This window comes from Drosophila miranda, assembly GCF_003369915.1.
Source record: "Drosophila miranda strain MSH22 chromosome Y unlocalized genomic scaffold, D.miranda_PacBio2.1 Contig_Y2_pilon, whole genome shotgun sequence".
In the NCBI taxonomy this organism is placed as follows: domain Eukaryota; kingdom Metazoa; phylum Arthropoda; class Insecta; order Diptera; family Drosophilidae; genus Drosophila; species Drosophila miranda.
In genome coordinates this window covers 222,217-235,714 of record NW_022881614.1, presented here as the reverse complement: position 1 = coordinate 235,714, position 13,498 = coordinate 222,217, and the positions used below count along the sequence as shown (strand labels likewise).

The following is a 13,498-nucleotide window of genomic DNA, read 5'->3' as shown; positions in this document are numbered from 1 at the left end:
GTGAAGAGTAAGGGGCCTAGATGGCTGCCTTGTGGTACTCCCGAAGAAACCTTTACTGGTAAAGAGAGGGAGTTTTTGAAGAGGACTCTTTGAGACCTAGAACAAAGATAGCTAGAAATCCATCTCAGGAGGTTGGGCGGAAACCCTAAAAGGTCAAGCTTATGCGCTAAAAGGGAATGGTTTACAGAGTCGAATGCTTTACTAAAGTCGGTGTAAATAACATCCGTCTGTAAGTTACATTGAAAGCCTTTAATAATGAAAGAGGTAAACTCTAACAAGTTCGTGGTGGTTGATCGCCGCCTTATAAATCCATGCTGAGTTGGAGATATACGTCACTTGCAGAGATGTTGCAAGTGCGGAGTTAAAACCTTCTCAAACATTTTAGGAATAGCGGATAACTTTGCTATACCTCTATAATTTTTTGCATCAGACTTGCTACCTTTTTTATGGAGAGGAATTATAAACGATTCCTTCCAGATCGGGGGAAGCAAGAAGAATCAATGGACAGGTTGAATAGTTTAAGCAAAGGTCCACACAGAGCCTCGGCGCAGTACCTGAGTACACAACCTGGAACCCCGTCTGGACCAGGTGAAAACACCGGCTTAACTAGTCGAAGATCATGAAGTAGGGAACATTCATTTAACAAGGGACTGAAAATGCCGTTCGACCTCGGTAAACCGTATGGGTACGGATGACCAGAGTAGCTTTCCTCAGAATAGGTGGTTTGGAAGAATTGGGCAAAAAGATCGGCAATTGCCTGATCATTATTTGCCGACGTATTACAAAATGATAGCGAGGATGGGTGTGCGGACGTTCTACGCTTACTGTTTACGAAGCTGTAAAACTGTTTAGGGTCCTGAGAAAAACGTATCCTGCATGGAGATAGGTAGTTCTTATAGGATTGAGCATTAAGAACTGAAAAGTTTGACCGAGCTAATACATAGCGAGAGTGAGAAGTAGGAGAACCCACTTCTTGAATTTGAATTTGCATTTTGAATATTAGGTTATAGAACTGCTGGCATTGGTGGACTATTTCATTTTCGGCTTCTGGGCTTACATACCCTTTACTTTTTGAACCATGTAAAAGGGAAGAACAGACCACATATCAAATACCAATTCTTTATCTGCATGGAATCAGAACGATCAGGATGGTTTTTCTTTTTCCAGAAACCATTTTAAACATTTCAGTTTAATGATCTGTGCAGTGCTTAATCGGATTATAGCATCTGCAAGTGTACATACATATGTACATATGTGTATTTGTCCCAAAGCCCAAAGAATTTATTCATTCGCCAATTGTCCGAACATGAAGCTGGTGGCGATGCATCCCTGAAGCTAAGCCAAGGATCACGTTTTAATTGGCTTTGTTATAGGATGGTAATGGTAAAGAAAAAGAAATAAATCTGCCAAGTGTACATAAAAGCGAGGGTACACAAATTGTTATTTAATAATATAGTACTGGAAACCGCCAATTCACTGGTGTGTGTGACGTAGACAGGGTAGCTTTCTATTAGTCGCTTGTCAGGCAGCGATAGGTGGCGTCAAACCTATCGAATTTTAAATAAAATAATACTTTGCATACTAAATTTTTCTGATTTATTTTTCAAAAATCAACAATTATGTTTAACTTTATTAAGTGCTGTACAGATTAAATTATTATTATTATTTTAATTGGCTTTGTTATAGGATGGTAATGGTAAAGAAAAAGAAATAAATCTGCCAAGTGTACATAAAAGCGAGGGTACACAAATTGTTATTTAATAATATAGTACTGGAAACCGCCAATTCACTGGTGTGTGTGACGTAGACAGGGTAGCTTTCTATTAGTCGCTTGTCAGGCAGCGATAGGTGGCGTCAAACCTATCGAATTTTAAATAAAATAATACTTTGCATACTAAATTTTTCTGATTTATTTTTCAAAAATCAACAATTATGTTTAACTTTATTAAGTGCTGTACAGATTAAATTAATTCAATATACGATAATATGAGGTCAGATTTTCAAGTGTGTCTACTTAGACACAAACTAAATAAATAACGAGGGGGAACGTTGTGAGTTGCTGCGGACACCGCAACTCTACAGTTATACCCGATACTAAGTCAGTATGGCTCTCCTCCGGCAGACGCCGCTAATATTAAACGACACGACAAAGAGTGCGTGCGAGAGAGACAGAAAATCAGTCTGAGCGTGACGTCGTTCAAATTGATTTGCTCCTTTTGGCTATAAAAATGATCTGATCTGATCCAGATTCAGCAATCTGATAGATATGGTCATTATCTATGATTCTGCGTTTTTAGTTTTCTCGAATCTGCAATATTGTGGATGCAAAAGATTTTCGTCCATTGTGGGGGCGGAAGGGGGTGGGGCGAAATTTTGAGATATACGTTTTATAGTGACATCTTAAAGGTGTGTTAGAGAGAGACAGAGCGAGAAAGAATGAAATTGTTTTCTTGATTCGTATAATATTTATACGATCTGGTTCAGATTTTGCACTCTAGAAGATATAGTCATCTTCTACGATTCTGCGTTTTTAGGTTTCTCGTATCGTCGAAATTGTGGATGCCACAGATTTTCGTCCATTGTGTGGGCGGAAAGGGGTAAGGCGAAATTTTGAGATACACGTTTTATAGTAAGATCTAACAGGAGTGCGGATACCAAATTTGGTTACTCTAGCATTAATAGTCTCTGAGATTTTTGAATATCCCCAGATTTTCGTCCTTTGCGGGGGCGGAAGGGGGTGTGGCGAAATTTTGAAACAAACTCGTCTCGGTCCGATATATTAGGAGTGTGGATACCAAATTTGGTTGCTCTAGCTTTTGTAGTCTCTGAGATCTAGGCGCTAATGTTTTACTCTAAGCAAAGCCGCCTATGCTACGTGGGTGTTAGAGAGAGACAGGGCGAGAAAAAATGAAATTGTTTTCTTGATGCTGGCTATAATAATAATACGATCCAATTCAGATTCCGCAGTCTTAAAGATATGGTCATTCTCTACAACTCTACGTTTTTGGTTTTCTCATATCTTTAAAATTGTGGATGCCACAGATTTTCGTCCTTTGTGGGGGCGGAAGTGGGCAGGGCGAAGTTTTGAAATATTTTTGTAGCAGTGACATATCACAGAAGTCTGGATCCAAAACATCGTTGCTCTAGCTCTTATAGTCTTTGAGCACTAGGCGCTGAAGGGGACGGACAGACGGACGGACTGACAGACGGACAGACGGACAGACAGACAGACAGGGCCCAATCGACTCGGCTATTGATGCTGATCAAGAATATATATTCTTTATGGGGTCGGAAACGATTCCTTCTGGACGTTACACACATCCACTTTTACCACAAATCTAATATACCCCAATACTCATTTTGAGTATCGGGTATAAAAAGAGCCGCTACATCTCAGAGAGCTGGCAATCTTCATCAAAACTGCTGACTTAAACTTTTGACCCCTAAAAGAATATTTCAAAACTTTGCCCCGCCTACTTCCGCCCCCAGAAAAGGCGAAAATCTGTGGCATCCACAATTTCGACGATACGAGAAACCTAAAAACGCAGAATCGTAGAAGATGACTATATCTTCTAGAGTGCAAAATCTGAACCAGATCGTATAAATATTATACGAATCAAGAAAACAATTTCATTCTTTCTCGCTCTGTCTCTCTCTAACACACCTTTAAGATGTCACTATAAAACGTATATCTCAAAATTTCGCCCCACCCCCTTCCGCCCCACAATGGACGAAAATCTTTTGCATCCACAATATTGCAGATTCGAGAAAACTAAAAACGCAGAATCATAGATAATGACCATATCTATCAGATTGCTGAATCTGGATCATATCAGATCATTTTTATAGCCAAAAGGAACAAATCAATTTGAACGACGTCACGCTCAGACTGATTTTCTGTCTCTCTCGCACGCACTCTTTGTCGTGTCGTTTAATATTAGCGGCGTCTGCCGGAGGAGAGCCATACTGACTTAGTATCGGGTATAACTGTAGAGTTGCGGTGTCCGCAGCAACTCACAACGTTCCCCCTCGTTATTTATTTAGTTTGTGTCTAAGTAGACACACTTGAAAATCTGACCTCATATTATCGTATATTGAATTAATTTAATCTGTACAGCACTTAATAAAGTTAAACAGTTAAACATAATTGTTGATTTTTGAAAAATAAATCAGAAAAATTTAGTATGCAAAGTATTATTTTATTTAAAATTCGATAGGTTTGACGCCACCTATCGCTGCCTGACAAGCGACTAATAGAAAGCTACCCTGTCTACGTCACACACACCTTTAGACTTCCTGCAGCTGCGCGTTCTGTAGCAGTGAGCCTTTCGACAGGCAGTGATTTGGCGGTTTCCAGTACTAGCCAGTTACGGCCAAATTTGAATTTAAAAATATTATATAAATAACAATTTGTGTACCCTCGCTTTTATGTACACTTGGCAGATTTATTTCTTTTTCTTTACCATTACCATCCTATAACAAAGCCAATTAAAACGTGATCCTTGGCTTAGCTTCAGGGATGCATCGCCACCAGCTTCATGTTCGGACAATTGGCGAATGAATAAATTCTTTGGGCTTTGGGACAAATACACATATGTACATATGTATGTACACTTGCAGATGCTATAATCCGATTAAGCACTGCACAGATCATTAAACTGAAATGTTTAAAATGGTTTCTGGAAAAAGAAAAACCATCCTGATCGTTCTGATTCCATGCAGATAAAGAATTGGTATTTGATATGTGGTCTGTTCTTCCCTTTTACATGGTTCAAAAAGTAAAGGGTATGTAAGCCCAGAAGCCGAAAATGAAATAGTCCACCAATGCCAGCAGTTCTATAACCTAATATTCAAAATGCAAATTCAAATTCAAGAAGTGGGTTCTCCTACTTCTCACTCTCGCTATGTATTAGCTCGGTCAAACTTTTCAGTTCTTAATGCTCAATGCTATAAGAACTACCTATCTCCATGCAGGATACGTTTTTCTCAGGACCCTAAACAGTTTTACAGCTTCGTAAACAGTAAGCGTAGAACGTCCGCACACCCATCCTCGCTTTCATTTTGTAATACGTCGGCAAATAATGATCAGGCAATTGCCGATCTTTTTGCCCAATTCTTCCAAACCACCTATTCTGAGGAAAGCTACTCTGGTCATCCGTACCCATACGGTTTACCGAGGTCGAACGGCATTTTCAGTCCCTTGTTAAATGAATGTTCCCTACTTCATGATCTTCGACTAGTTAAGCCGGTGTTTTCACCTGGTCCAGACGGGGTTCCAGGTTGTGTACTCAGGTACTGCGCCGAGGCTCTGTGTGGACCTTTGCTTAAACTATTCAACCTGTCCATTGATTCTTCTTGCTTCCCCCCGATCTGGAAGGAATCGTTTATAATTCCTCTCCATAAAAAAGGTAGCAAGTCTGATGCAAAAAATTATAGAGGTATAGCAAAGTTATCCGCTATTCCTAAAATGTTTGAGAAGGTTTTAACTCCGCACTTGCAACATCTCTGCAAGTGACGTATATCTCCAACTCAGCATGGATTTATAAGGCGGCGATCAACCACCACGAACTTGTTAGAGTTTACCTCTTTCATTATTAAAGGCTTTCAATGTAACTTACAGACGGATGTTATTTACACCGACTTTAGTAAAGCATTCGACTCTGTAAACCATTCCCTTTTAGCGCATAAACTTGACCTTTTAGGGTTTCCGCCCAACCTCCTGAGATGGATTTCTAGCTATCTTTGTTCTAGGTCTCAAAGAGTCCTCTTCAAAAACTCCCTCTCTTTACCAGTAAAGGTTTCTTCGGGAGTACCACAAGGCAGCCATCTAGGCCCCTTACACTTCACACTCTTTATTAATGACTTACCTTTAGTATTAACATACTCTCGAGTACTTATGTATGCGGATGATGTTAAACTCTGAGTCCAGTACAAGGACATTTCATTTCATTCTCGCTTGCAATCCGATCTCAATAACTTTCAGTCATGGTGTTGTGCACACTTGTTACACCTTAATGCCTCGAAATGCAAAGTTATGACATTTCATCGTTCTAGCCCTTTGTTGGCTCCCTACACCCTATTTGGTGGTTCTCTTGAGAGAATTACCCTGGTGGATGATCTGGGTGTTATGTTAGACCCCAAGTTAAAGTTTTCCGAACACATTTCTACCATGGTAAATAAGGCCATGGGCGTGCTTGGGTTTATAAAGAGGTGGTCAAAGGAATTTGACGACCCCTATATAACAAAGACTCTCTATACCTCGCTTGTTCGTCCGATCTTAGAATACGGCTCCTGTGTATGGTGCCCTCAGTACAAAGTACACCAGGACCGTATAGAATCAGTACAGAAAAATTTTTTACTCCTTGCTCTGCGGGGCCTTAACTGGGATGCAGGTGTAAGACTCCCATCTTACTCTAGTAGACTACTATTATTAAACCTCCCATCCTTAGTTAACCGTAGAAAAATGCTTGGTGTGATATTTATGCTATTAGACTGACTAGAAATTTTATACCGTTGTTCCTTCCACTTTGTAGATCGAATTATTCCTTGCATGAACCGTTTAGGGTCTTATGCTCGGATTATATTTCCCTCTACCATATTATATCCACCACTAATTCTCTTCCTCTTATTAAATTATTAATCCTTACACATCTTTCTATTAATTAGTAACTGTAGTGGTATTTGTATTTTGATTGCATGCTTAGTTTCTTAGTAAGTTTAGTACTAATTTTCCTCGAATGATAGTCTAATAGCTATCTTTCTTGCATGTTCGCGTTTGGTTCGGCTACGCACCGCGCGTCATGCGGCAGCGCCCCTCGGTCGGTTGGGCGGGAGGAGTGCTGCGTTTTGCCTGGGATCCGCGCGTAACAGCCTTCTGCTGGAGTCACACGGGCCACTTGACGGTGCAGTAACTGCATCGCCTCTTGAAAGATGCAGTCATTGCATGTCAACGTCCAAAGAAAAGAGAAAACAGAACCAATCGCAAAATCATATAATCATACTAACTAGCCGAACTCCAGAGCCGAAGACCCTGGGGATCAAATCCAGAAAGTTCGTTTGTATGAACTGCCACATCTATATAATGCATTGTCAGTGATGCGACTGAAAATATTTCAGTATCCCTAACTGACAGAGCTTCCCATTGTCAAAATGTACTGCCTCGAATGCAAACAAACAAAAAAATAAAAATAAAGAATTATTTGATTGAATTTTACAATGAAAACGAAGAAGGTGGCTTTCGTAGACTGGGGCTCATTCGCCGATAAGGTCTCCGAACAGGAATTGGTCGAGTCAATCACCACGAACCAGAACCTCAGGCAGAGCGTGGAGCAGAGTGGATGCATCTCGACGGGACGGAGACTCACTCAGGTGAGACTGACGTGTTATCTTTCACATGGGCCACAAGCCCTACGGCTAATACATCTGCGGAAAATATTTCAACCGTGTCGGCAATCGGAACAACCACTTGTACGTGCACGGCATCAATTGGCCCTACCAGTGCACTGGTAAAGCATATATTTTAAAAAGCACTCTTGTAAAGAATATCGAGTTCAGCAATCACCCCAACAAGGTGATCATTAGGTTAAGAACCCTGACCCTGTCAAAAGTAGTGATATTCAAACTGTGGGATGACCTAACAATGACATATCAAGTAAAGAAACCTTTCAATTACTTTACTTCCTTTTTATACCCGATACTCAAAATGAGTATTGGGGTATATTAGATTTGTGGTAAAAGTGGATGTGTGTAACGTCCAGAAGGAATCGTTTCCGACCCCATAAAGAATATATATTCTTGATCAGCATCAATAGCCGAGTCGATTGGGCCCTGTCTGTCTGTCTGTCCGTCTGTCCGTCTGTCAGTCCGTCCGTCTGTCCGTCCCCTTCAGCGCCTAGTGCTCAAAGACTATAAGAGCTAGAGCAACGATGTTTTGGATCCAGACTTCTGTGATATGCCACTGCTACAAAAATATTTCAAAACTTCGCCCCGCCCACTTCCGCTCCCACAAAGGACGAAAATCTGTGGCATCCACAATTTTAAAGATATGAGAAAAACAAAAATTAGAAAAACGTAGAATTGTAGAGAATGACCATATCTTTAAGACTGCGGAATCTGAATTGGATCGTATTATTATTATAGCCAGCATCAAGAAAACAATTTCATTTTTTCTCGCCCTGTCTCTCTCTAACACACACGTAGCATAGGCGGCTTTGCTTAGAGTAAAACATTAGCGCCTAGATCTCAGAGACTACAAAGGCTAGAGCAACCAAATTTGGTATCCACACTCCTAATATATCGGACCGAGACGAGTTTGTTTCAAAATTTCGCCACACCCCCTTCCGCCCCCGCAAAGGACGAAAATCTGGGGATATTCAAAAATCTCAGAGACTATTAATGCTAGAGTAACCAAATTTGGTATCCGCACTCCTGTTAGATCTTACTATAAAACGTGTATCTCAAAATTTCGCCCCACCCCTTTCCGCCCACACAAAGGACGAAAATCTGTTGCATCCACAATATTGCACATTCGAGAAAACTAAAAACGCAGAATCATAGATAATGACCATATCTATTAGATTGCTGAATCTGGATCAGATCAGATAATTTTTATAGCCAATAGGAACAAATCAATTTGCAGTGGCTACGCAGCGCCCGACGTCACGCTCAGACTTATTTTCTGTCTCTCTCGCACGCACTCTTTGTCGTGTCGTTCAATATTAGCGGCGTCTGCCGGAGGAGAGCCATACTGACTTAGTATCGGGTATAACTGTAGAGTTGCGGTGTCCGCAGCAACTCACAACGTTCCCCCTCGTTTATTTTGTTTTTATTTTGAGAAAAATATGATCTAACGTAACTAAGCAAAATGTGAAACTTATTAACAGAAGAACTAGAATTGCAGAATAAATTATCGAATTTATATAGAACTCACAATCGTTGACCCGTATCTAATTCCTGGATCCGCTTCTATACTTTCAGATAGGGTATACCACTTATTCGTATATGTACAAGTGACAACACATACACAATCCGTGGTATCAGTTCTAAGGAACTAAAAATTAAAAGTAAATAATAATAAATAAATAATACAAATTAATTGAAAATCAAAAAGACTGATTAGCGGCATAGGTTCCCCTTGGTGTATATAAGTGCCCAACACGACTTAGTAGACATCAGTGTGTCCCAGTTCATTGCCTTGAAATGAGATTAGCTGCTGTTGCTGTGCTCGCTTGCCTGATCCTTGGTCATTCGGGATCTGGACAATTTCTACAGCCAGACTGCGGTGTTCCGACTCGACCGTAGCAAATGCAATCACAAATTTCGGCACACAATGCTACAGAGCCAGATCTGTGCAGGACACCGGCAAGGCGACACATGCAACGGGAACTCTGGCGGCCCATTGATAACATTTTTGAATGGAACCCAGAACAGCTACGTTCAGGTCGGAATTGTCAGTTATGGCAGCGCGAATTGCGATGGTCCGGGTATCTACACAGATGTTTTATACCATGCAGATTGGATCCAGCGCGTCGTGCGAGAAGACGAGATCAAGATCTGATTCAAAATGAAACAAAACAAAAAAAACTATATATGTTACATATGTAATAGACTTTTCAGTTTTAAAAACCTAATCACAGCTATAGGCATCGATTTTTTTTAAACTGAGATTCCAATGGTTTGTGGCATAAATTTTAACAATGGCGTGGGGCAGTAGGGATCAAAGGAAAGGGATTTCGTGGAACTGTTAAAGGCCTTGATCCGTATCGTAATAGGAGCTTTATGAGAACCATAATCATTAAAATTGCACTTGGCTGAAATTTCTCTTTTTTTGGGAAAAGAACACAATCTGCCCCTGCTCGATCTTTTTGGTTACCAAATTCTGGTTAATTGGACACTAAAATTTGAATTATTGGATTTATTTAATTGGAATCAAATAGCAACTTCTCTATTATTATCTTTAGCTTTTATTGTCGAGAGAATTTGGTGCTCATTTTGTAAGATCAAAATCTGACCTTATGCTCAAGAAAAGACATAACATTTTTTGTAGGAAACCAGAGTTTTCTGGGAATTCAGTAATAACTAGGTGTCTGTTCTGATTAGTATTAATATGAGCGCCCCTCCTGGCTAGACATCAGTGTTCCCCGATTCGCTCAGTCGCAATGAAGAACCTAGTAGCGATTATATCAATATTCGCTTGCTTGATCGTTTGCCAGTCGGGATCTGCACAATTTCTGGAGCAGAACTGCGGTGTTCGCGCAGGATCGGAAAGTTTGCTGAAGCCGAAAAACTTCGAGTCCCTGGATGACATATTTGCATACGTCTCCGGACTTTGTGTGTTCCGGGACGCTCATTCACAATCGTTCGTATTTGGAAGCTTGGCACTTTTTGCGCTAGAATAACACTTGGGTTCCTTTACAGAGTTCGTGCTGACTGCTGCGCATTGCATTCGTGATAGAGAATCGCTGTAAGTAGCCATAGCTAGATATAGGAGTACATATAGGATTTCGTTTAAACAGAAAAGTTCGCCTGGGAGACTACAACAGAAGGACAAGTACTGACTGCTCGGAAGCAGAAGCGGGCTGCCTTCCTCCCTCTGAAGAGTATGACATTGATATGGCCATCAAAAATCGTTTTTACAACAGAAATGTGCATCCGAACGATATAGGACTGCTGCGACTGGCGCGAAAGGTCCAGTTCAAAAGTAAACAAGCACCTCCACAAGCAAAGATCCAGAATTGACGCTGCGATCTTTTTTGCAGTGCACATTCGACCAATCTGTCTGATCATGGATCCGAGGGTGACCCCTACGGTGGAGACACTTTCCTGGTTCACTGCCACTGGCTGGGGCAAAACCAGAAGTGGTAGCACCAGCGCCGTTCTTCAGACAATCACCTTGGACCGGTACCGTCGGAACGTGTGCATTGACCAATTCAGACTATCGCTGGCAACGAATAAGTTCTGTGCCGGACACCGCACTGGCAACCTCTGCAACGGTGACTCCGGCGGGCCCTTGGGTAGAGTGGTAAAGTATCAGGGCCTGGAGCGCTACGTCCAGTTCGGGATTGCCAGCTACACCACCCGGAACGGTGTCGGCCCTTCTGTCTACACGGGTGTGGTCAGTCATGCAGAGTGGATCGCGCGCGTCATAAAGCTGTTCAACAATCCTGCTCTCACCAATAATCTACTATCTAGCCAGAAATTGGAAGAAGGTCAAAAAACTAATCCACTATCCAGAAAGAATTTGGAAGGAGAACGTCCAACCAGTGAGGATCTAGATGCCCAGAAATCGGAAGGAGAAGTTCGCAATAGTACCGATATAGTGGCCCAGAATTCACTTTATTCATTTTTCTGAAAAAGTCCATTTGTACTGCGTTTTAAAACGAGATATAATAAATGTGTCTAGCTTAAAATCTAACTTTTTATGCCCGCTACTCAAAATGAATATAGGGTATATTACATTTTTGGTGAAAGTGGATGTGTGTAACTTCCAGAAGAAAGCGTTTTCGACCCATATATTCTTGATTAGCATCAATAGCTGAGTCGAGAGAGCCATGTCTGTCTGTCCGTCTTTTCGTCCGTCCCTCTGTCCGTCCCTATTAGAGCCCAACAAAGGACAAAAATCTGTGGCATCCACAATTTTGAAGATACGAGAAAATTAAGAACTCACAATCATAGAGAATGACCATATCTGCCAGATTTCCGAATCTGGATCAGATCGAATCATTTTTATAACCAAAAGGTACAAATCAATTTGCACTTTGCAACGTTCCCCCTCGTTCTAGCCCTCTCTTGCTCAGTACGCTCTCGTCGCAGCAGAGGGGTGACTATACCCGCGAAACAGGGTCAAACACAGGGTAGAACGTCATGGCAACGAGCGCCAGGACACACGACAGATGTGTCGGCGGAGGTTGGTTGGCTGGGTTTGGGATTTGTTTACTTCATCTCCACAGCAGGCTAGAAGCCCGGGCAGGAAAGGTCAGAATTTGAATAAGAAAATTACTGAAATGAGTTGGCGGAGTGTAATGATCACGGATCTGGACCAGACCGACCAGGAGGACTGGACCAGCCAAAGAGGAATCGGAAACCGTTGCAGACGCTGTCCGGAAACTTCAGTCACCGCTCGAGGAGCGTGGAGGTGGAGCAACGCCAGCAGACGACACCCGCCGGGAGAAAGGATCGGAGCGATCGCATGCTCAACGGACTGGTAAGCAGCACCCCAAACCAAACCAAACCCAACCCAGCCACGCGCTCATCCCCATATCCCACACAGTTGCAGGCCAAGGACCAGCAGCTGGAGCAGCTGGTGCAGCGCCTTTCCACCCTGCATAAGTACAACGAACAGTTCGCCAACGAGAACGAGCGGCTGCGCACCGACAGCTCCCAGCTGGAGAGCCGTCTGGCGGTGGCAGAGCAGCAGGTGACCAATTGCGACCGCAATGGGCAGAACAGAACGCTGGCGAACGACGTGGACATGTAAAACACTCTCGTCTTCCGTTTAAATGTGCAGATCGAGAACTACCAGGATCAGCGGAGGAACGGGGAGAAAGAATCGACGAGCTCGGCAGCGGCAGCCTGCTCCTCAGGCTCCACCGGCTGTCAGCCCCTGCCCACGCACACATTGGGCCCGCTACTGCAGGCCTACGACGAATCCATCCGCGACAAGGACGCTCTCCTGTTGCAGTACAACACAGAGTTCGAACACTTCCCATATCCATAGGACACTCACCTGATCACTGACCACTGCTCTCTGCTGATGTCCCCTACAGTTGCAGTCCCAGGAGCAACTGCGCCGCGACCTGGGGGATGGCGGGAAGAGCGTGTCTGCCTCCAGGCGCAGCTGGGCGTTTGCCGCTCAAAGGCCGAGGCGCAAACACGCAAGACCGACCTGGCCAAGGAGAAGCTGGTGGAGGTGATGCACTGCTACGAGCAGCGGATGCAGACGCTCCTTCTGGACATGGACCATCTGCAGGCGGCCTACGCCCGCACCAAATCGGAGCTTGCAGCCCTTAGGAGCACCGCTGTCCCCAATGCCACAAGCGCACCCAATGCAGCAGCAGGTCCAGTCGAGGTGGAGGCAATGCATCAGTGTAAGACTCTGCTGGAGGAACTGAAGCAGGACCACGTCAGAGAGCGTTCCTCTCTGCAGGATCAGCTGAAGGCGAGCTCCATGCGGGCCGCCGCCCTCGCCCGCAGCACGGAGAAGGCCAAACACTCTCGGGACCGACTGAAAGCCCGTCTTCGCATGGCCCAGCAGTAGGCCCAGAAGCTGGAGGCGGGCCAGACGGAGATGAGGGAAACCTACGACGCAGTGCGACGCCTTGAGGTGCTCGTCAAGCACAAGGAGTCACAAATGCGCGGCCTGCACGCCCGCAACGTAGAGGAGCTGGACAAGCTGCGTCACAGGCTCGTGCAGAGGGACGAGACTATCCGCACCCTCCTGCGTGGCAAGCTGGAGCGACGCCCTGCCGTAGACTAGACCTGGACTAGACGCATTGACATG

At 43.5% G+C, this 13,498-nt stretch overlaps 1 protein-coding gene and 1 pseudogene across 1 annotated transcript; both read left to right on the top strand.

Moving 5' to 3' along the window:
* Window positions 1-10,478: 10,478 nt before the first annotated feature.
* Window positions 10,479-11,396, top strand: LOC117193555 (serine protease grass-like). Its single transcript, XM_033398302.1, has 2 exons — window positions 10,479-10,699; window positions 10,758-11,396. Exons 1-2 carry the CDS (start codon window positions 10,612-10,614, stop codon window positions 11,348-11,350), a joined length of 681 nt encoding a protein of 226 aa, XP_033254193.1. The 5' UTR covers window positions 10,479-10,611; the 3' UTR covers window positions 11,351-11,396.
* A 606-nt stretch (window positions 11,397-12,002) lies between these two features.
* Window positions 12,003-13,481, top strand: LOC117193164 (annotated as a pseudogene).
* The last annotated feature ends 17 nt before the right edge of the window (window positions 13,482-13,498 follow it).